Source organism: Eulemur rufifrons, chromosome 10, assembly GCF_041146395.1.
Source record: "Eulemur rufifrons isolate Redbay chromosome 10, OSU_ERuf_1, whole genome shotgun sequence".
NCBI lineage: Eukaryota > Metazoa > Chordata > Mammalia > Primates > Lemuridae > Eulemur > Eulemur rufifrons.
In genome coordinates this window covers 6,096,617-6,118,621 of record NC_090992.1, presented here as the reverse complement: position 1 = coordinate 6,118,621, position 22,005 = coordinate 6,096,617, and the positions used below count along the sequence as shown (strand labels likewise).

The 22,005-nt window shown below is 37.3% G+C and overlaps 1 protein-coding gene across 3 annotated transcripts in view; it reads right to left on the bottom strand.

Moving 5' to 3' along the window:
• The window catches only part of MATR3 (matrin 3), a 29,330-nt gene extending 11,087 nt beyond the window's left edge, over positions 1-18,243 (bottom strand). For 2 of the 3 annotated variants that reach the window (XM_069483714.1, XM_069483715.1), the window contains exons 1-4: positions 18,182-18,243; positions 6,247-7,339; positions 1,384-1,445; positions 380-421 (exon numbers count right to left, since the gene is read on the bottom strand). In XM_069483714.1, coding sequence (XP_069339815.1) covers positions 380-421; positions 1,384-1,445; positions 6,247-7,158 — 1,016 coding nt within the window. In that variant the 5' untranslated portion in view covers positions 7,159-7,339; positions 18,182-18,243. The remainder of the gene's footprint in view (positions 1-379; positions 422-1,383; positions 1,446-6,246; positions 7,340-18,181) is intronic. The other variant, XM_069483717.1, reaches the window with a different exon arrangement.
• Between the last annotated feature and the right edge of the window lie 3,762 nt (positions 18,244-22,005).

Below are 22,005 nucleotides of genomic sequence, written 5' to 3'. Positions count from 1 at the left end.
AAAGTCCAACAGAAATAATTAAGATTTTATTGTTAAAGCACCTCTTGTATGACTATGAGGACTTCAATATTTCAGGGCATCTATGTGTCAAGTAACTAGACAAAAATCTATATTGACAACATAAGAATAAAAATTACTACAAAAATATTTGCTAAAAATTTTGTCAACTACAGTGAATTTTATCAAACTTCATTTTCAGTAAAGAAATTAAAAAAATATTTTTATTTATGAAATGTTCAAAGTTAAACCTAAATCTGCACATTGAACTCCTTTCCAAACAGTAGCTTTAAAAAATGTTTTAACTTACATTGTGTACAATCAATTACATTCCGTACATTGATCTCCTTTACAAACAGTAGCTTAAAAAATTTTAACTTACATTGTGTGTCCTGTATCATTGTCAGGATTCCATTCTGGGTAGCTTTAAAAAGACCAGAAAATTAACTTTAAAATAAAACTGTCCTTTTCACAAAGTAGCCTCGTTTGGCCTCTAAAATAGAGATCATTTATTAGTAAAGTTATCTGAGAGTCTACATGTCAGAAATATTAGTTTTAAAGCATGTCCTATAAATACTTCAAAAGAAAAATTTCAGAAATTCAAAATAATCCAAATTAATGAGAAGAAACTTTCGTATTGCTTGCAAATGTAGGTAATATATGTTGAAATTTAATTTGTCCTATATTTGTTAAATCTTAAGGAGGAAAAGTGTTGCACAAGAAATTAGAAATGTGGATGACATAGAAACAAGAACAGACCACAGATTTTCCTTCTTCAATATTACATACCAAGAACAGACATTAGAAAGAAAGGATAGCCCTAACAGAGTTAGGTATACGTGAAAACTGCAATTCCAGTGAACAATGGGACTGTGTGCTGCTTGTGCAGGGAGTTTCTTTAGGAATTCCATTTCATGGTAGCAGCTTAAACTCAGAACCAAAAGCATCTCAAAAGCAAAAAATACGTTATTAAGGATTTGCTTGACAACTAATTAGAATCTTTTAATGACCCCTCCCTCTCTTTTCTCTATCTTCTATATTTTTAGAGCATATTATTTAAAATGCTATTATGAATCCATTCTACATATCAAATGTTATCTTTCGCTAAGCCTATTACAAATTATCTCAATTTGTATTAAAAAAGACCAATGTGTATTTATCCTAGAAATAATATTAAATAACAAAGTATTGCTATCATTGCATCTAATATTCAATATAAGGTTTCCAGATCTAAACATTTTATTTCTAATTAGTATTCCCTATACAGTATCAACTATGTGATAATAACATTGTGGATATTACAAGTAAATGACGAACTCCCAAAGACCAATAATGGCTGTTTCTGATTCACGATAAGGATGCTTTAAAGGTATTTCAAACTCCTACATTTCAAGAAGAAGCTGGCATCGACGACTGTGACTTGCTCCATTGATATGTTGACTCCACTCCTGCAGCAAAGTAAATTAGTAGAATTAACAAAAATAAAGCTAAAATATTTTCATCTGAACCATTCAAACTCTAGGATGTTAATGTCTATGCAGTACCACAGGCTATACAAACACCTGCCCATTCATTAAATCACACTGATTTAATTTAAAGCTATTTTTCTGAATCCTTGAAGGTTGATCCTGCCCTCAAATACGCTATGCACATTCTTGGAAAAACTGGATATCTTGGTCAACACACTTAGAGACTTGACAAGGAAAAGATAAAGAGTTAATAAAGATCAAGAGTAGTAACTGACCTTGAGATCAGCAAGGCATATTAATTTTTACTACAGACCATACTATGGACCACTGTATATTAATAGAACTGGTATTTTATAGCACTCTAAATGATAAAATATCCATGTTTATATCTATTCTTCTAGGAAATATATGTTATAAATGTGAATAATCAGTTAAAAATAGAATCTTTAATCCAGCCTGTGAGGCATGTTTCAAGTGTGCTACTTACTAAATATGTAGTGAAAAATGCACTATGATTAGCACGGCCATAGAAAGCTAACAATTTAACAGGAATGGCTTATCTAGAAAATGATCTCCATTTATCAAAATATTAAGCTCCCACTGTATTTCCCCAAAATAAAGAAGTAAGTTTAAGGAATGCCTGTTTCCAAATTTCAGAGAGGAAAACATTATATTTTGCCAGTATTTGTGCCTTTGTGGTTTATTTTGAATTTGAAGGAATTAACTTTATTTTATTCAAACAAATTTTCCTGTCTGTAGGAAAAGAAACCCAAATATAAATGAGTTAACTGTTTAGGCAATATAAGAAAGAGGAGTTGGGGAAAGGCTCTGCTGCTAGGTTGCCTAGGTTACACACCCAAAATGCATATTAAATGTGAATCCTTGGATCACATTATTTAAATTCACTGGGAAAATATTCTCATAGGGATATTGTGAAAAGCAAATGAGTTAAGGAGTCTGATTATCAGACTCTTGCCAGGCACATGGGAAATGCTCAAACAAAGCCAAACATCCTCCCCCCAAACTGCTACATGTATTGCACTGTTTTGGAATTCCTGCTTTACAACTATTATTGATGCTTCACAAATTGAGGCAATTTCTGTAAAAACCAATACTACCTAATATCATTACATTCGGATATAAAACATGGCTAGGCAATGTGTTTTTAAAGGGTGGGGGGTGTCTCACTTAGAGCTGGATTAAAATAAGGCACAAGATATTCCTTTTTGAAAAGCTTGGTATTTTATAAATGGGATCCTGATTTTGGAAAAACTGATTTATACTACAAGAGTTCACATACATTCCTATGCCCTGAAAGAATTAACTAAAATCCTGTGAAAGAACCAAGATGGAACACATCTAAATAGAATGGTACTTCCTTAGAATGTAGGGAACTATCAAATACTATTCCCATGTTTTTCAAAGCTAGATTGTCTTTTTAAAATAATGGCTAACAGGCTGGGCACAGTGGCTCACACCTGTAATCCCAGTGCTGTGGGAAGCCAAAGTGGGAGAATCGCTTGAGCCCAGAAGTCAAGACCAGCCAAAAAGCCTGGGCAACACAGCAACCGTAGACTTGTTGGAGACCACTTCTAAAATGGCTATAAGCAATAACAGCCATAGGTAAAGTCCACAAAATTCAGAAAGATTAAATAAATTATACATTAATTTAGAATTTTCTCAACTAAAAAACCTTCAGAATTTATTAAAAATATCCTTAAGTAGTAGTGTTCTGGGAAAGGAAATAAATGTCATCCCATTAGGCATGCTTCTAATTCATAGGAGAGTCAAAGGATACACAGCTGAACAGAAATTATATCCAATCCCCCATATTCTTTAAAGATTCAAGCTTATGGTAAAAGTGTGGCTCGTCTTTTAAAGTGTTAAAGGAAGGCTAAGATGAGAAAAATCAGTCATTTACCTCCCAAACCCACTCATTACTAATCTGTACTACCATACCTGATCGCTTACTGTTTGGTTTATGGTAAGGACTAAGCCAAAGGGTTTTTAACGCCTATATCCTTGGATTCTAAGCTGAAATAACTCTCATATCAGATTAATAAAGAGTAAGGATTCACTTTTTGAATTCAGAAGTTGCTGTAAGAAAACTACATTCACCTTGATGTATCTGAGCTACCTTAATTTATATAAACAAAGAATAATTTGGGAAGCACCTCCAGAATGGCAGAATAAAGAATAATTTATGGGATTTTAGAGTAACACTAAAAGAAAAATTATAAACTCAAGTGACAAGACAGCCAAAGGGCTGCACTGGGAAATTTTAAGTGAAAGGAACCTGAGGAAAGTTTGAGATTGTGTAGAAAAGCAACTTGATGGTCTAAAATTACCTAGAAAGAAATAGAGAAACACCATCACTTAAAGTCACCTAAAAATATAAAAAATGATACTCCATGATGACAAATTAGATGTTTTCCACCTAGGTTTATCTCATAGTAAGAAGAACTTTTGATCATGTAGACTAACATTACCACTAAGTGAAAAGAACAGATTTTCCAAGTTATGCAGCAATACCAGAGAGCAGGATTAAATGTTTAAAAATTTTTCATTATCTACTTCCACCACAGGAATTTTCTATAAAGGCTTTTCTGTATCAGTTATAAAATGAGAAGAGTCCACTGCCAAAGTGAAATTTTAATTATTTTTTTTTTCAATAATGCACATACATAGAAAACATGTTAAGGCAACTAGAAATTTTTAAAAAATCATGTATTTAAACTTCTTAAAGCTGGTCCAATTTAAAAATATCATAAATTTTGTAAACCAAACAAATAAAAGGCCTCTAAGATAGTTCTTAAATGTACTCAGTATTTTGATGCAATACCAAAAGTAGCTAGAACCTAAGCATTTGTACAGACTAAAATTATCTCTTTTACTAGGGGCAGGGTATCTTACTCCTGAATCCAATGTTTCATGAAATATTTAAAAACTGCTCTTTTGTTAATTTGGATCCACTTAAGTTATTAGCCTTCTTCAGGAACTAGAAGGCAGTAAAAGTTGAAGAGAAAAGAATAATCATATACAAAAAAACAAACTTTTCTCTGATGTAAGTCCTCTCATGGTTTCCTTTTGTGTTCCTTTATGATGTCCCAATAGCTTTATGACTCCAGTAGCAAAGATTTTAAGTCCCTTTAAAATCACTTTCATTTGAGACACTGGAACTATCTATTTTCCTCAGAATTTAGAGATCCTTTCTGAGCACATTGGTCATACTGCCATTTCTACTATTATTTCTTTATAAACAGGCAAGAAGTAACACAGAAAAAATTGAAGTCACCAAAGTTTAATGGACTTTTCATTTTATCAATTCACATCAGACCTAAAACTTGAAGTTTAATATTGAACAAAAACATAAATTCCATGATATATTAAACATATCCAACAAATTTAGAAAAAGGTAACAAGCAAAACATCTACCAATTAAAACTTGCTGACTTTAATGGGTTCTATTTCTTAAATGAAAATAAATCTATAAACCTAAATTTAGCATTTGTTAATTTACTTTGGTATGGATTAGAGAGTAAAAGACAAAACTGATATCCCAACATAGAAAAGGGAGTGATTGGTAATACTCTTTAACAGAATACTAAAAACAAAATCTCTAAGGATATGATTTAGTCTACTAAAAAATACTCCCTAAAAAATGCATATCAAAGGAATAGCTATGAAAAGAAAATGACCCTTCCAGATGTTACTGTAAAGAAAAACCCATAACAGTAACCATCAAATCAATTTCATGGCAGCAACTTGTTCCAGTTAAGTAGAATAACTATACAGTACATCAGGAAAAATGGATGGTCACAGATTACAGATCAAACTAAAGGGGTGCTATATTGTTGACTTCATGTCAACTGCACTGTATGCTTGGAAAAAAAACAGTGAGAATGAATAACACTGAAAAACTTGAAAGAGAAGGGACAACGTATTTTAAGGGCATTTTGAAAAAGTTCCCATTTTGCCAGATGTGATAATTAAAGCACAGGAGAATTAGATTTTTTTTTTTTCAAATGACTATACCAGAAGTCTAAGCCTAACTCGGAAAAAGAATTTGTTTATGAGGAACACAGAACAGGATACTAGTTGATTTGTCCAAGTCTCTAAAGGGATAGATGCAATATGGGATAATAAAAAGTGAGTTTTGAAGTATGTTTAAGAAAGTTGTGGAAAAGGAGAAAAAAAATGATGAAAAATTTCAGTCACAGCATGAGAATTTGTGTTAAAGGGAAATTAAAAAAGGAAGAATGAACTAATCTAAAATATGAAACATACTGAAACAAACACCAGGGCTCTACATTAACTTTCCCTGTAGCCACAGATAAGGAAAAAAAGAGAATTGTTCAAGAATACATCTTTACTACATACATATCAGCAATCAAGACAGATGGAGAGCTGAAATCTAGCATCCTGAATGGTAGAGCACATTGACTGCAAAAAAAAAAAAATACTTAATTCAACAAAGCAGACAAAAAACCTGCTTAAATATATGATTAAGAAGAACATATTGATGCCAAAAACCAACAAGATAATCCCAGTGGATGACAGCTTTGTGGCCAGAAGTAATCTAGGCAGATTGTATTAATGTAAAGCCCTGGTTTAAAATGCTTAAAAACAATTACCTTCCAAATAAAGTGTTCTCAAAAGTAAAAAATTCTCGATCAACTCAGTGTCATCAGACTACAGAATTAGAGTAAAAGATATAGGTAAATACAGAATAGGCACTACAATGTAAAAGAAATTAGAAGCATCTGTTGCATTAACTCACCTTATTAGAATGAACTGGCAAATCACATATAGAGCACAGATGGGGATAACCCTTCGGTAAGAGTCCATGGAAGTCTTCAATATTGCTACTTGGAGGAGCGCCCCTCTTTTTCTCAAAGAGAGATCTCTCTTGTAAGGGGCCAGGACCACGTCCCATTCTCTCATACTCACTGTCAAATTTATGATAGTTATGCGAGGTCTCACCAAAAAAAGAATCATCCCTACACCTTTCTCCATCTCTTAATCTGTCATCTTCATAATCCATTCTGTCATAATAACCAGATTCTTGAGAACGACTTCCATGGTCATAATCAAGCACTGGGTTGAGACTAGGACCACGATCATCAAAACTATCTCTTCTAAAGTGCCTTTTTTCTTCCCAATCATCCCTAGGTACTCTGTATGGTGGCTCCCGTGTAGCAGATCTGCCATCTCTACCATAACTCAATGTAGGGCCTTCTTCAGTTCTCCTCCTTTTAAGCTGCAGAAGGATTTGGGGCAAATTCTCAGGAGTAATCTTGTCCTCTGGATAACGACTCAGTTCATCTAAGTCTCTAGCAGACAAACCAAAGCTGGCCAAAATGTTACTGGCCTGGTCTGCATCTCCACGGTGTTGAGAAGATAAAGGGAGTGGACCTCTACTTCCAATGTTAAATATAGACTGCAAATTATGGGAAGAAGTACTAGCAGAAGACAGTGCACTATGAGCTCCTTGTTGATTCAATGAAGAACTCATTCCAAGATTCATTAAGCTAGCAAGGCGTGCAGTACCCTGGTTCATCCTTCCAAGAGATGCTGGCATACTTAAAGACTGGGTAGCAGCAGCAAGAAGGCCTATTCCTGCCGCAGACAGGTCACGCCCATGACCCTGTGAGTCCCTACCGAGAGATGACTGCTGGAATGACTTGGACATTGTAGAACTATCTCTTGTCTATTTTATAGATTTAAAAAAAAAAATTTTTTTTTAAAGACGGCCAAAAAGAAAGCTCAAACTAGAAAGCTAGGTTAACTTTGCTTCAAAAAATGGTAACGCCAAGAAAAAGGATCAATAAGGACTGTAGAATCTTCTTCAAGCTGAGAACCAGCAGACAACTCTGTAGAAAAATAAGCAATTTTAGTCATAAATCCCTTTAAGTAGATGCCGTTTTTTTAAGAAAAAAAAACCTTATGCATCATGTTGATTAAAAAAAACCATTTAAGATCTCAAACTTACAAGGAATTTATTACATATCTTAAACAGATTCCAGATGTATGCAGAGCCTGCATATAGATATTTAAAAACTAGTCTTTCATGCTAAAGTTTAACTATTAAAGGGAATTTCATGCTGAGTTTAAAAACATTTAAATTGAAGTGTTAGATGTCTGAGCACATCAAAATTTCAGTAAAAATATAGATGGGTTTCTTCTTGTAGAAGAATAAAAATACACCCTATAGTATGATGCTTAAGTTCCAGAAGACTAAAAACAAAAAATCAAGGTCAGCAAGTCAAAGATGAATCAGTTGTACTGTGGTTTGGAAAATGAGACCTATTATCACTATCAGAAAGAACCAAGTAAAATCACAAGTAAATGAAGCTTAGGTGTCAAGTACCTAGTATAAGATCTAAGACCAAACATAATAGCTGAGACCTTTATGCAGCAAAAATCAATATGAGGTGAAGACAGATGTGAATAAGAAAAATAAGTCATTTCCTACAGTTTTTAAGGATTTCTGCCCAAATTTAAGTCATACAACTAACTGCCTTCTTACTGACCATCCTACATCAGGCAGTACTTACTTGGTATCTAATCTTACAAGGTAAGGAGAACTAACTCTGTCAATACAGAAATAAGAGCACTCCCAAGGAAAAAAAACCTAGGTACAGTAAATATAGGTATGATTTAAAGAAGGGAAATTTCCCAAGTTACACACACCAGTACTCATTTAATGCTCACGGTTGTAACACATCTAGAGCTCAAAACAGGTAAAAATGAAAATGAGATCTTGTTACACACATTCCTGCAAACTTCTCACAAGAATAACCCAATCACCTGGAGAATTTAAGTTCTAAAAATTAAGATCCCCCAAGATGTGTTTCTGGATGAAATTATTTTCATTTTTTTTCTTAAATCATTAGCACTGTGCCTCGGAAACTGTCACATAAGAATTTGCAAATAATTTACATGAGTCTCATAAAATATTCATTAAAAGACGTACATAACAAATGTCCTTGGTGAAACAATTTTATAATCACAACTACATATAGAGGTAAATCGGAAGTTGTTTGCTACAGAATTCTATTATGAGGCATTGCTAAGTTTTTTATGTCTGATCTTAATACACCTAAGCACTAGTAGTTCAACATGTTAAACTTTATTACAGTAAAAACCAGACAATATTCAATAGGTACAAGTTTATTATGGGACCAATTCCACCAATATTAGATTAAAGCAAGGATATACTAGACGAATACAGTGGCTGAGGAAGTATTTAAAAAGTTACAGGCAAGAAAGATTTAGATATAATAATGTTAAAAAAGACACAGAAATGCTATCAGAGGTGGCTGGAGTTACAGAAGATGTTTTTGCACACCAAGAAAGATGAATTTGAGACACCAAAGAAACTAGTTCTAGATGAGATTCACTATGTAAACTACTTAAGCTTTCAGATAAGACTAATAAAGACAAGTTGATTTCTCTGGATGAAAGTTTCTTTGAAATGTCTTATAAATGCCACAGAATGGTGGTTGAAACGCTATGTAAACGTTGGTGGTCCTTGTAATTTTTTTTCTTTGTTTACATATCTGGCTCACCTGAACCTAAATTTTCACGTATATTTTTTAAAAAGTCAAAACTTTTACAGGGTTTTTAAAAATAAAAATGTTTAAATATCAGGGTTATTACTGATTGCAGCTTTGACTTTCATGCTATAGCCAAAGCTTTCTACTACTGAAAAGTCAGTCTTTTGGTGAAAGAACTAAACTTCTCCCTCAGAGAAATTATAATCGTATTATTATATGTATAATCTAAAAAATGGCCATATTTTAAGGAAATATGGTTGTTAGATTACAGAGCTCAATTACATTTTTGGTAGCTTATATGAAAACAGTGGATATACAAAAGGAAAAGTTGAGAAGTAAAGGTAAAAGATGATAACCTCAAGACAAAACAGAAAATGGATGTCAGAAAAACTTAGAAAAGGGGCAAGACAAACAAATCCCAATGACAAGTAATTCCATGACAAAAACCTTAGTATTTTTGAGATACTCCGAGTTTCAACTTAAAATGAAGCTCCATAGTTGGACTTTTGGTCAAATTGCAAATTAAACCAATTTCTAAAAATGTTTTTATTAGAACAAAGAAATTGAGAGCAATCAGATATGATAACACTGCTGAGAAAGCACTTTTGAAAACCGTTCCTCTACTATCTCTGGTCCATGTTAAACATCAACTGTATAAGCCATTTTTAAAGGCTCGTTTACATGGGATCTGCTGCCTATTAGTATAGTTAGCACAACATTGAGACATTTACTAAATTACTAAAATTTTGTAAAAGATTAGCTTTCTAATTCCATGTTTCTTCCCGTAATTATAAAATTGCCTTTTCATGGTAAATTGTACTAGAGGTTAACACAATTTTGAAAATAGCTCCTTTAAGAAAAACAAAAAACAAAAAACAAAACCAATGTCAAAATCCAATTTGCCCACTTAAAATCTCTAAATAATAAACTCTAAATGCCCACCAATGCAGAAAGCACCTCCACTCCAAGACCAGGAAACATTAAAAACAAATCTTACCACCTCAATCTGATCATCAAATTCTTAACAAATGAGTCTAAAACTCATTTTTATAGACAACTTCAAATGATTAACATGGAACTTAAACCTATTTCATGATACAGTTTTAAATGGTCTTAAAAATATTAGCTTCACATTCAACATCTGAACAGATACTATCCCTATGTTAAAACTGTTATCAGTTAATATTCTATCTCCCATTCCATGAGTATCTGATATCCTTCATTGGATTTATTTCTTCTCCAATTAAGAACTAGAATATTTCTAAATATTTCAGAAAATGACAGAAGTCTGACACGACACAACCTGAAAATTCACGAACAGAAAGAAGCAAATGGTTGTTTCAGATCTAGATTTCCTCCTACATAAAATAAAGATTACCTATAAGCCCTTATTCATTCTTTCAGAGGGTTATTCACAGAAATTAATAAAATGAGCACAAGCCAACTTTAGTTCTTTAGAAGGCATTACAGGAAAAAATAAAATTAAAATTCTGTCCTAAAGGTATCTACTATCACCATATGGATCTTCAGCTATATTCTCAATTGTGTGAAATAATTACTTCTTAAAAACAACTAATCTTAAAGTGGTTCAATAGTAACACCTATAAAATCATAAAAGATGGCATGTGGTACAACAATAAAAGTAGAGTTAGCCAGGGAAAAAATATTTTAATGGTAACATTATTTTAACCCTTTGATCTCACATATAAAATGTGAGCGCACTGGCTCATGCCTGTAATCCTACCACTCTGGGAGGCCATGGCAGGAGGATACTTTGAGGCAGTTCAAGACCAGCCTCAGCAACATAGTGAGACCCAGCCTCCACAAAAAAACAAAAACAAAACAAAACAAAAAAGCTGGGCATGGTGGCACGTACCTATAATAATCCCAGCTACTCAGGAGGCTCAGCAGAAAGATTGCTCAAGCGCAGGAGTGCAGCTATGACTGTGCCACTGCACTATAGCCTGGGCAACAGAACAAAACCTCAAACAAACAAACATTTTTTTAGCAACAGCTAAAAAAAACTATAGTTTCTTATAATATTTTCCTCTTCTGAATGATAATCACACACAAAATGGTGGTGAGAAACTTTCAAATTTGCCAAATACCCTTATGATTTATTAACTTATTCATGTGAAAATAAACTGAATATTGTTTAAGGGAGCAATCAGCAAAACTAATTTAGTAAAAGTGTCTTAACCATGTCACTGATAGATGGCAGGGATAGTTTGCTATCAGTAATTTCAAAGCAGCATCATTTGGAAAGGTAAGGTAGCGTCTTGATTTTTGTCACTAACCACACAAAAATATTGATTCCTGTGGTCAGGACTTCTTTATTTAAGTCTTTCTTCACTTACTCAATTTGATAATGGCTTTATTCAGAATTTACCAACATAGTTTCCATTTTAAAAGTGTTACATATCAATATATTTTAGAACGGTTATTTCATTTAAGGGTTTGCTTTTTGATTATACAATCTGAGGATCTATTCCGTCTTCTTCCTAGAGGTTGCGCCACTTTCAAATCTTATATTCTGTGTTTTTGAGTGTCATAATCTCACCTTGCATGGCATGTGACTGAGTGGCTTAAGAGTTTTTTTAAAAACAAAAACCAGTTATAACCCTCCAAAAAAACAAAGAAAGAAAAAGAGGAAAAAAAAAACCAGTTAAATAGTAAACCCTGTAGGAAATAAAACTCTTAATTTCAGTTTTATATAAAGCTATGTGTCATTCCACAATAGGAAAGATAAATCATTATAAAGTGTAGTGCCAGGAAGCCTGAAACGTAAGTATAATATTTTTAATTGCTTTAAGACTACTACTCTTAATCCATCTGACAGACCTACAGTCAACTTCTAGTCCACTTCTTGATCCTTAGGCTAATTAATGATAGGTAAGTGTTGCAGAGTGGCTTCAGCTGCTGAGAAGATAGAAAACTTCATGTTAATCAGTAGAAGAAATTCCCACTCAAACCTAGAATAATATTTTCTTCTTCCTAGGCTTAAAACATTTTCCTAGTGACTTTCAATTCAGCATGAAAAAAAATTTTTTTTTTTGAGACAGTCTCACTCTATTGCCTAGGCGAGTGACATGGCTTCAGCCTAGCTCACAGCAACCTCAAACTCCTGGGCTCAAGCGATCCTCCTGCCTCAGACTCCCCAGTAGCTGGGACTACAGGCGCGCACTACCACGTCCAGCTGATTTTTTCTATTTTTAGTAGAGACGGGGTGTCTCCCACTTGCTCAGGCTCGTCTAGAAATCCTGAGCTCAAGTGATCCTCCTGCCTCAGCCTCCCAGAGTGCTAGGATTACAGGCGTGAGTCACTGTGCCCAGCCTATGTAATATTTTCAAATTGAAGCTACACAGGAAACTGATTAAAATAAATCCATAGTGTAAGATAGAAATTATTCCATTTAACTAATAATGTTCACTCTTGATTTGATATATGACACAAACATGACTTTCTTCTCTATTTAAGCAAAATCAATGGTATCCCTCAAGGCTCCATTCTACAGCCTTAAGACTTTTCCCTACACTTAACGTTCCACTCTCTTGACTTCCACAAACATTTGTACAACTCTGATTTCATATATAGTGAATTCTGAGGGCCCAAATGCCTTGATTTGAATCCTGGTTCTACTACAAAATAACTGTGTGACCTTGAACAAATTACTTCACATCAGTTTCCTCACATGTAAAATAGGAATAAAAATAATACCTACTTCATAGCAAGCACCAGTCATCATTTTTTTGTGTGTAATTTGATCCTCAACAAACTAAAAATGTGAAATTTATTTTTCCTTATTTTTACACAAGAAAAACTTTAGAGGTAAGAGATGCACGTGAACCGTAACCCTAACCCTTTCTCACTTGTACTGTACTATTTCACAGATCAACTTTAATGTCCTATCGATTTCCATTCAAAGCTGAAATTCAAATTTGAGCCTCGTCAAACCGCTCCAGGAATCAGCTTTAAAAACCAGATTTAAAGACTGGTAGTAACTTTGACAGGTAAGATCATAGAAGAGAAGCTGAGTCTAGTGAAAGCGGACAAATCAAAACCTTTTTCTTCTTCATTCTCTATTGCCAATCTGTGCTTAAATTATCTTCTCATCCTTCAGAATACAACCCTTACCTTTCTATTCCCTTTGCTATACCTTACCGGAGATCCCCAGTCCTGCTGCCCTTCAGCTGGCCTCCTTTCATCCAAGCTCACAGATCATCCATCACCTTCCAATACAAATCACCTGAAACTCATTATTTCACATTCTCCTGCTCAAAGACCTACTACTATTCACCACATGAAGTCCACACTATGGTTTTCAATGCCTTTCACATACTGGTTCCATCCTACTTATCTAAATCTATTTCTTACCATAACCCAACATCTCACAGAAAGGTCTGCTTGATAGTCCATTTACAGAAAATGCTCGGTGCTTGTGTAAGAACTATTAGTAGCTGGGACGCACCCCTCCTGTCCTCATTTCATGCAATACTAGTAACTCTCTTAAGGTCCAGCATCCCCCTTTTAACCATGGAATATATTATACAAACCACAGTGTATATACAAGTACCCAAGTTTAGAAATAGAACGTTAACAAGACCTGAGAAATCTCTTACCTGGCAACCTCCAATGCATCCCCGCCCCACAGTTCCTTACTTTTAGGTTTTACTGTTTAATGTTTGTATCCTTAAAAAAGTGTTAATTTTGCATTTCTGAACTTCACACAAATTTAATATGTATTGATCTTATTTGTTTTTAAAAATTGATTTATCCACATTTATATTTAACTGAATTAAACCTACATTTTCACTGCAATATAGATACCATCATGTATGCACATATATTTATTCTGCAGGTGATGGACATTCAAACTGTTTTCAATTTCTTGCCATTACCAAGAAATACTAGCAGTATTTCTTGGTGTGCCTTGGTGCGTAAGTGCAAAACTTCCCTCTCCAGGGTGCTCTTCCAGGATATCACGGCCCACAGGTGGATAGACACAAATATACGTTAAATCAGTCTGCTGTTACACATCTTCTCAAAGAAAGAATATTTTAAGTTCAAACATCTGTATTTGACGTTAATCTTTCTTCACCAACTAACTGCCTGAGTTAGATGCTCAAATACTTGCATTTCCTGCCAGCCCACTAAGACGCCTAACCTAAGCATTTATTTTTCTTTACTCTTCTTATCCAGCAGCAGTAGCTGGGAAGAACTATTTACGCCCCCCCACCAACCATGAGCACCCTCTTTGTTTACCTACTAAACTGTTTCTGCCTAAGGACATGTACCAACAACCACAAGTTATTGGGATTCTAGATCAAAGAGAATGCCAGATGTCATTTTTTAAAGTTTCTAGGGAAAAAAAGCAAGTATTTTATATCAATTATCTTTTAAATTTTAGAATAGTTAAAAAAAATTTAAACCTAAGCTTTCATTACTACTTCATACAGAACTTTCACAGAGCCTCATTTATACAGAGAACATTACAGCTTGATATACAAATGAAAAATTATATCATATCCCCATCACATCAAAGGCACTCCCCACTCCATTCACACAGACCTGCCCCAGTAATAAATTACATTCAGATCAAGAAAAATAACATAGCACTTTATATCATATAACTTCTATTGTACTACAAGTCTATGTTTATGCTTACAATAGAAACGAACTGAGTAAGTTTAAACCTAAAGTTTTTAAGTGCCTATAAACCCATTTTAAGGCACATATCTAGGCTGGGCCTGGTGGCTCACGCCTGTAATCCTAGCACTTTTGGAGACCTCAAAGGATCGCTTGAGGTTAGGAGTCTGAGACCAGCCTGGGCAACATAGTGAGACCCGTATCTACAAAAATAATTAGCTGGGGGGGAGGGGGTGGTGGTGGTGGTGGTGCGCACCTGTAGTCCCAGCTACTTGGGAGGTTGAGGCTGGAGGATCGCTTGAGCCCAGGAATTGGAGGCTGCTGCAGTGAGCTATGACAATGTCACTGCACTCCAGCCTGGGCAACAGAGGGAGACCCTGTCTAGGGGAAGGGAGAGGGGGAATTCAGAGCCCTTGATCCTAATGATCCAACAAGAAAGGTCTACTACAAAGCTAAGAATTACAAATTACAGCACTTCATTTCTTGGACAGTGTTAAGCCTTGGAATAACCAACCACGTATATAGAAAGTACAGTACTAGTTTGAAACCCTTCCACCCCAACACCAAACAACCTAATATCCTCCATCCCAAATATCAGCCATCCACTTTCAGAGTCTGTAGCCAGAAGTGTGGGATAGTTTTACCTAATTCTAACCAAAGGAGATACATACAAACAAGTACTCTTAACTAAAAAATGTGCCAAGAACGTTTAACAAACCATTATTCATTTCTTTGGTTTTGATCATTCTTAAAATAGTTAATAGCTGCATTCATATTGTAAGCTAATTAGTATTAGTCCCAATCACAACAATTTTAACATTTTTATCTAGGAATCTTCTCAGATTCCTACATTTACCTATACATAATAACTAGGATATCTTAAATAACACGCACTTTTTGTCACTTCTCAATACTCTGTTACTTTTAGACTTCAAGAAGCTGGTTCAATTTTATCTCAACTCCCCTTAACAATACATTAGATTCTTGTCTTTTAAGCAGTTCTAGCATTTACACAAATTTTTTCATTTTTTTCTCATTACAAAAGATAATTTATTCTAGAAACTTCACACTAGGAAGAAAACACAAACTCATAATGCCAACATCCTGAGCAAACAATATTTTGGTGTACATCTCTATTTCCATGTTTTACACATTCCTTTAAAAACAAACAGAATAATCAAACTTGACATCTGAGATTTTAAGATGTTTTCTTTCCTGGTTAATAATGCATACCATTATCATCTTCCCATCATTACTCTCCTCCTAAAATATTGTTTCAAGTAGCTGTACAGCTTTTCATTTCCACATTAAAATTAGAAGATCCCCCAAAAGTTGAATCTTTAGATTTTTAACATGCTTAATGAGTAATATTAACATTTACATACACGAATCGTTAACATATTATTCCCCTAGAATAAACTCCTGTAAGTACAGTCCTTCCACTGATTGAATCAAGACCCAAGAGTTCTGGACCACACTGATCAACTATATAATCCAGGATAGTCCAGGGCCTATCTGGACTTTAATCTTCTCTTCTACAAAATTAGGAATTCGAGCTATATGATACTTCCAAAATATGACACTATCGCTGCATTCCCCAGTTAAAATTTAACTACTTAATATCATTAACTGATTTATATTAGCGTTTACATTCTCTAAAAGTATCAGTAATAAAAGTAGTATGTTTAAAGACTTTTAGCATAAATGTTCAGAACAAGGGTGGTTAAATCCTTCCGAATTAGTTCAAAATGCTATATAAGCTGTACACAGGTGAAAAGGAAAATAGATAAAGTGAAACTTCTTCTCTGGATAAAGTATAAACTAATGTTATAAGCATCTGATGTTAAGTGCAAAGGAGGAAATGTAAATTCAAAGCACTTCAACACAAATATGTTCTGGCTAAATGATCTTTCAAATCTTACATAACCAACCAGAAGAATCTTCACGTAGTACTTCAATGGTGTTTAATTTCGAGTTTGTAAAAACATTCTATTTAAACGGAAAAGGCATGACCCAGAGAGTGTTTTTGCAACAAAAATCTGTACCCTCTCCACCCTTCTTTATTTCTAAAACAATACTAATGTTGAAAAACCGTGTAGACTGCGCAGATGACTGAGCCACTAGTAAAATGATTTTTCAGAGGGAAATTTTATTTTGAACATTTATGAAAATAGCCTAAAATATAATTTTTGCTCCCATAGTCTATTTAAATTTTCTGGGAGAAAAATGTATTTTACCGACTATTGAAAAATCCAAACCAAGGTTTAACATATAGAGCGCGGCCTCAATTGAAAGTCTCGCGACCACTACCTGCGAAATCAACGACTCTTGACATTATTCCAGCGCGCTTGAAAGACTAGAAATTTCGGAATCACCATGATCGTTCTAGAAATGTCTAGCTGAAAAACTGTAACCTATCCAACAGAAATATTCCACAGAAAGGGATATTCCACAGAACAGGGCCACAGGGCAGGATAAGCACCTAGGGGATATTCATCCATCGTAAATGTAGAACACAGAACAAGGCACAGCGCTAGAAACGAACAACGACGCGGCGACTATACCACGGTACTCTCCAAACCCTTTGTCTGGAAACCGGAAGGTCTCCCACCACAGGATCCTCTCAGAGGAACCTTAACTAATAGTATTTTTATATGGAGAAAAAGGATGGGAGGTGACTGACTAAAGGAACAAATCACCTCCTTCGCAGCATACTGCAGAAGGCTTTCTCCACGACGCAATACCAAAAACAAGCGTTAACGTTTCACTTTTCGGCCATTTTTACGCGATGAGGGGGTAGGGAATTGTTTCTGATGGCCAGCTAAAACAGCGCGCGCGCGTGTGTGGGCGGGGGAGTCTTAGCGGGCGCTACGAAGCGATGGGCCAGAAGCGGCGCGAAGGCCGTGACACCAGGGAAAGAAAGAAACGTTGCTCAAACACCAAGCTTTCAGAGTCTGTGAAATCCTCTATTTGGGGGCATGTTTTCACAGGAAAAAAAGCAAACGGATTATTTGGGGCTAGCGCTACTCAAGGACTTTGCTATCTTAACCGTCCTCCCGAAAGGGCAGGCCTCCGATGGACAGTCTGTCCCTCAGGCCTCGAGCGCTCCTCCCTCCCCTTCAGCATTGCGGCCCGCATGTAACGGGCTTGTCCCGCCCCCGCCCACAGAAAGCCCAGGACGCGGGAAGCTCCGCTGATGAGCAGACCTCGGCACCCCTGACCCTCCCGCCGTACCCAAGGCCTCTGGCCGGCCGCCTGTCTCCCTCCGGGACCGCTCACCTCCGCTGCCCGAGAAGGCTGCTTGCGCCGCCACTGCGCTCCTAACATGGCGGCCGCCGATCAGGCGGCTCACATACGCAGCGCGGAGGGAGGCAGAGCGGAGGAGCGGGAGCGAGCAAGAAAGGCGCGCCGCCGGCTCCCCGCGGCCTCTGTCGCCGTCGCTGTCCCCTCCCGGCGGGCACGGAGAGCCCCCGGCCACCCCACCCCGACTCTTACCCGCCTCACGCCTACCTGAGGGAGAGGGAGAGGGAAAAGGAGAGGTATCGCTCTCCCAGCGAGCGGGACGCGGAGGCTCCCACAATCCCCCGCAGCAACGGCGCTGGTGAGAGGAGGCGGCAGCGGCAGCTGCAGCCCAAGAACAAACCCACTCTCGCGAGAGCTTGCACCCACGCCCTCAGGTCCTGGTTCGGCGTGCGTCAGGCCCCTCCCCCTACTCGGCGCGCGCACCTTGCTCCCGCCCTCGGCTGCGGTAGTTGTTCCCTTATCCAGGAGCCCGCCTGTCCGTCACCCGGCTGAGGCGGGAAATGCAGGAAGAGCTACGGTTTACGAGTTCGAGTCCCATATCCGAAAAGGCTGCTCTTCAACCCCTAAATAGCATAATGCAACATTTAAATAGGATATGTATTAGAAGCGATTCCTGAGAGTCCTTGGCTTAGACACTACTTGTATCCTCTCTGGTTCTGAATGTTTGCAAAGAAATGGTAGGAAGCGCCAGACACTGGGGACACAAAGGGGACACGATACCATTTTGTCTGGATTTTAAATCTCAGGAATTCCGCGCCCCCAAGAAACCTTGGGGGCGGAAGACAGCGAGCCCATTCCCTTGAAAAGACCGCTGCTGCCATTTGTTGAAAGCAAAACATCTTTTTTTTTTTTTTTGAGACAGAGTTTCGCTCTGTTGCCCCGGCTAGAGTGAGTGCCGTGGCGTCAGTTTAGCTCACAGCAACCTCAAACTCCTGGGCTTAAGCAATCCTACTGCCTCAGCCTCCCGAGTAGCTGGGACTACAGGCATGCACCACCATGCCCGGCTAATTTTTTCTATATATATTTTTAGCTGTCCATATAATTTCTTTCTATTTTTAGTAGAGATGGGGTCTCGCTCTTGCTCAGGCTGGTCTCGAACTCCTGAGCTCAAACGATCCGCCCACCTCGGCCTCCCAGAGTGCTAGGATTACAGGCGTGAGCCACCGCGCCCGGCCGAAAGCAAAACATCTTTGGGACTGAAATACTGGTTCCCGATCCGGGTGCCTGATTCGAGCTGTCACATCAGTGAAGTGGAGGCTTAAGTGAATTGAGTTTGGAGAGTCGATTTGAATACCAGTCGCCAACCACCCTCACAGAACTCTCTCCGTCAGGAGGTAGGGAATTTTCCAGCACAGTTAATGATTAATAATTATTAATATTTATGGAGTGCTTACTACAGGGTGGGCAATACAATAAGCAGTTTACACATAAGCTTAGAATAACCCAGAAAGGCGGCTACTATCATCATTCCCTTTCGTAGATGAGAAAACTGAAACATTAAAAGGTTACGTGATTTAACAAAGGTGAAGCTAGTCAGTGGAGTCTCGATGACTCTTAACCAGGCACTACCATAAAAGGGCTTTGCTCTCTTAACCATCCTCCCCAAATGGCATAGCGTAGCCATCTCAGGCTGCGGGGAAACGTTTATCTACAAAATAAGTAGCAAGCTGCTGGTCCACAATATTACCTGCTGGTTCACAATATTACTTTACCTCAACCTAATTTAGTCAGTGATACGAGAAGTATTTCCTGAGTGCCTCCTGCACTGTATGTTAGGCCTCAGGGAGATGGCTGTTCACTAGACAAAGGCAATCTTTGCCCTCATGGAGCTTACATTACATACAGATATTGAACCAATCAAGTATGTGTATATAAATTGAGATAGCTGAGTAATCTGAGGGATGGGAAGCTTTCCTAAGAAACTGAAGTTTGAGCTACTGTCTGTTGAGTAGGCAGGCCATTAACTAGCTGAAAGGAATAAAGCAAACTCCTGCCAGAGGGATCAGAATGTGTGAAAACCCTAGGCCAGCTTCATGCCTATAATCCTAGCACTGTGGGAGGCCAAGGCTGATTGCTTGAGGTCAGGAGTTTGAGACCAGCCTAAGCAAGAGCGAGACCCCGTCTCTACTAAAAAATAGAAAAAATTAGCTGGGCATCATGGCGGGTGCCTGTAGTCCCAGCTAACCGAAGGCTGAGGCAGGAGGATTGCTTGAGGCCATAAGTTTGAGGTTGCTGTGAGCTAGGCTGACGCCACAGTTCTCTAGCCCTCTAGCCTGGGCAACAGAGTGAGATTCTGTCTCAAAAAACAAAAGCAAAATGTGTGAAAACCCTGAGGAAGACTTTGGGAAATTGCATAGATATTAAATAGAGTCAGCGAGGTAATATAAGGCCTGAGGTTTCAAATACAAATACAGAGGAACAGGCAGTCACCTGATGCCTGAGATAAATTGGTGAATACATGTCCTGCTTAATATCATTCAAAATTTTTAAAAATTTTAAGAGCTTGTTGAATCAGATTTGTATTTTTGAAAAATTCTGCTTCCACCATGAAGACAATGCAGGGGCAAAGATAGAGAACAGAGAACAGCAGATAAATCGAAAAGATAATTTAGAAGGAAAAGAAGCAAGTCTTATTTGCTTGGGTATTGGAGACGAGGGAGAGAAGTGTAATGGACAACTGTGTGATTGACAGTGCTGTCCATTAGGATAAGGAACACTGAAAAAGAATGAGTTGCAGAGACAAGGATTCAAATTCAGTTTGGGACATGAGGATTTTAACTAAGAAGTGGTGTGGGTCTTGAGCTCAGGGAAAAGTTGTGGGTTAATGACAAATTTACACTTTAATGATGTTAAGTGCAGTTGAAAGAGACACTGATCAAAGTACAGTGAAGAGAGAGGCCTTAGCCTCTGAAAATCAAAATACTTCAAGAACAAAGTGATCAACAAGTCAAATGCAACCAAGAGGAAGAGATGAAGACTAAAAACATCTACGAGATTTACAAACATGGACATTAGTAACATTGACAGTTGCTTCCATAAAGTGTGGGAAGTCAGCCTGGAGAGGCTGACTGTATGGAAAGTAGGGAGATAAAAACTAACCAATGCAGAAAAATTTTGGTGATAGAGACTGGAAAGAAAGCAGGGATAAGGTAGGTTTTCTGTTTTACTATGGGTGGGACTTGAACACAATTGACTGGCAGGAAGGTTATTTTAGGAAAGAAGTGGTTGGAAAGACAGGGAGAGGGGACAATCCAAAATGGAGGTTCCTAAAAGGAGAATGGGATCCAGACAAAATAAATTCCTATACAGTAATAGGAGGTATGGAGAGGATAGGTCAGAGATTTCATTAGGTCTGGTGAATTCAGTTTTTTCTATGACAAAGTCACATGTTGAGGGCTGGAGTTGTGAGAGGGAAAACTTTAAAACAGCCATTGTGAAAAGTAGAACTGCAATTTCACATCTGTATGTTATGTTCTGATTTCCTAGTCTTGGCAACAGCACTTGGTAGGATTTATCAGAGGCTGGGACTCCCTTGAAGTGACAGTTAAACCCACTATATAGCTAGCTTTGGAAAGACAAAATTTTTTGGAAGGCATCCTAATTCTTCAGTGAATCTTGGGTCTTCCACTTGAAACCTGATCTGCTTTCTACACCGTTAGCCTGATTCCAACTGATCTTGGCTAAGCCTTCCCATTAAATTGTCCTCAACTCTTAGATGAAACAAGAGGCTCTGGTCCTCTGGCAGAAACATGACTGCCTATCAATTCTCAGTTCAGATATGCACTTACCCATTCGTTTGCATAAGGCTCTAATGTGATCTGGTGGTTGTGCAAAAGAAAGCCAGACTTTTTCAACGGAATATTTATTGAGGTTCCTAGTGATGTTGGAGATTCAAAAGAAATATTACAGGTGCTTAGAGGCTTATCAGCAAAAAGTCACATAGGAAACCAAGCAGGGGTGGGTGAGGAGCTCTATTCACATTTGGGTTACTTTGGAGTGGGTGTGGGTGTGCACTAGGAACAGTAAAGAAT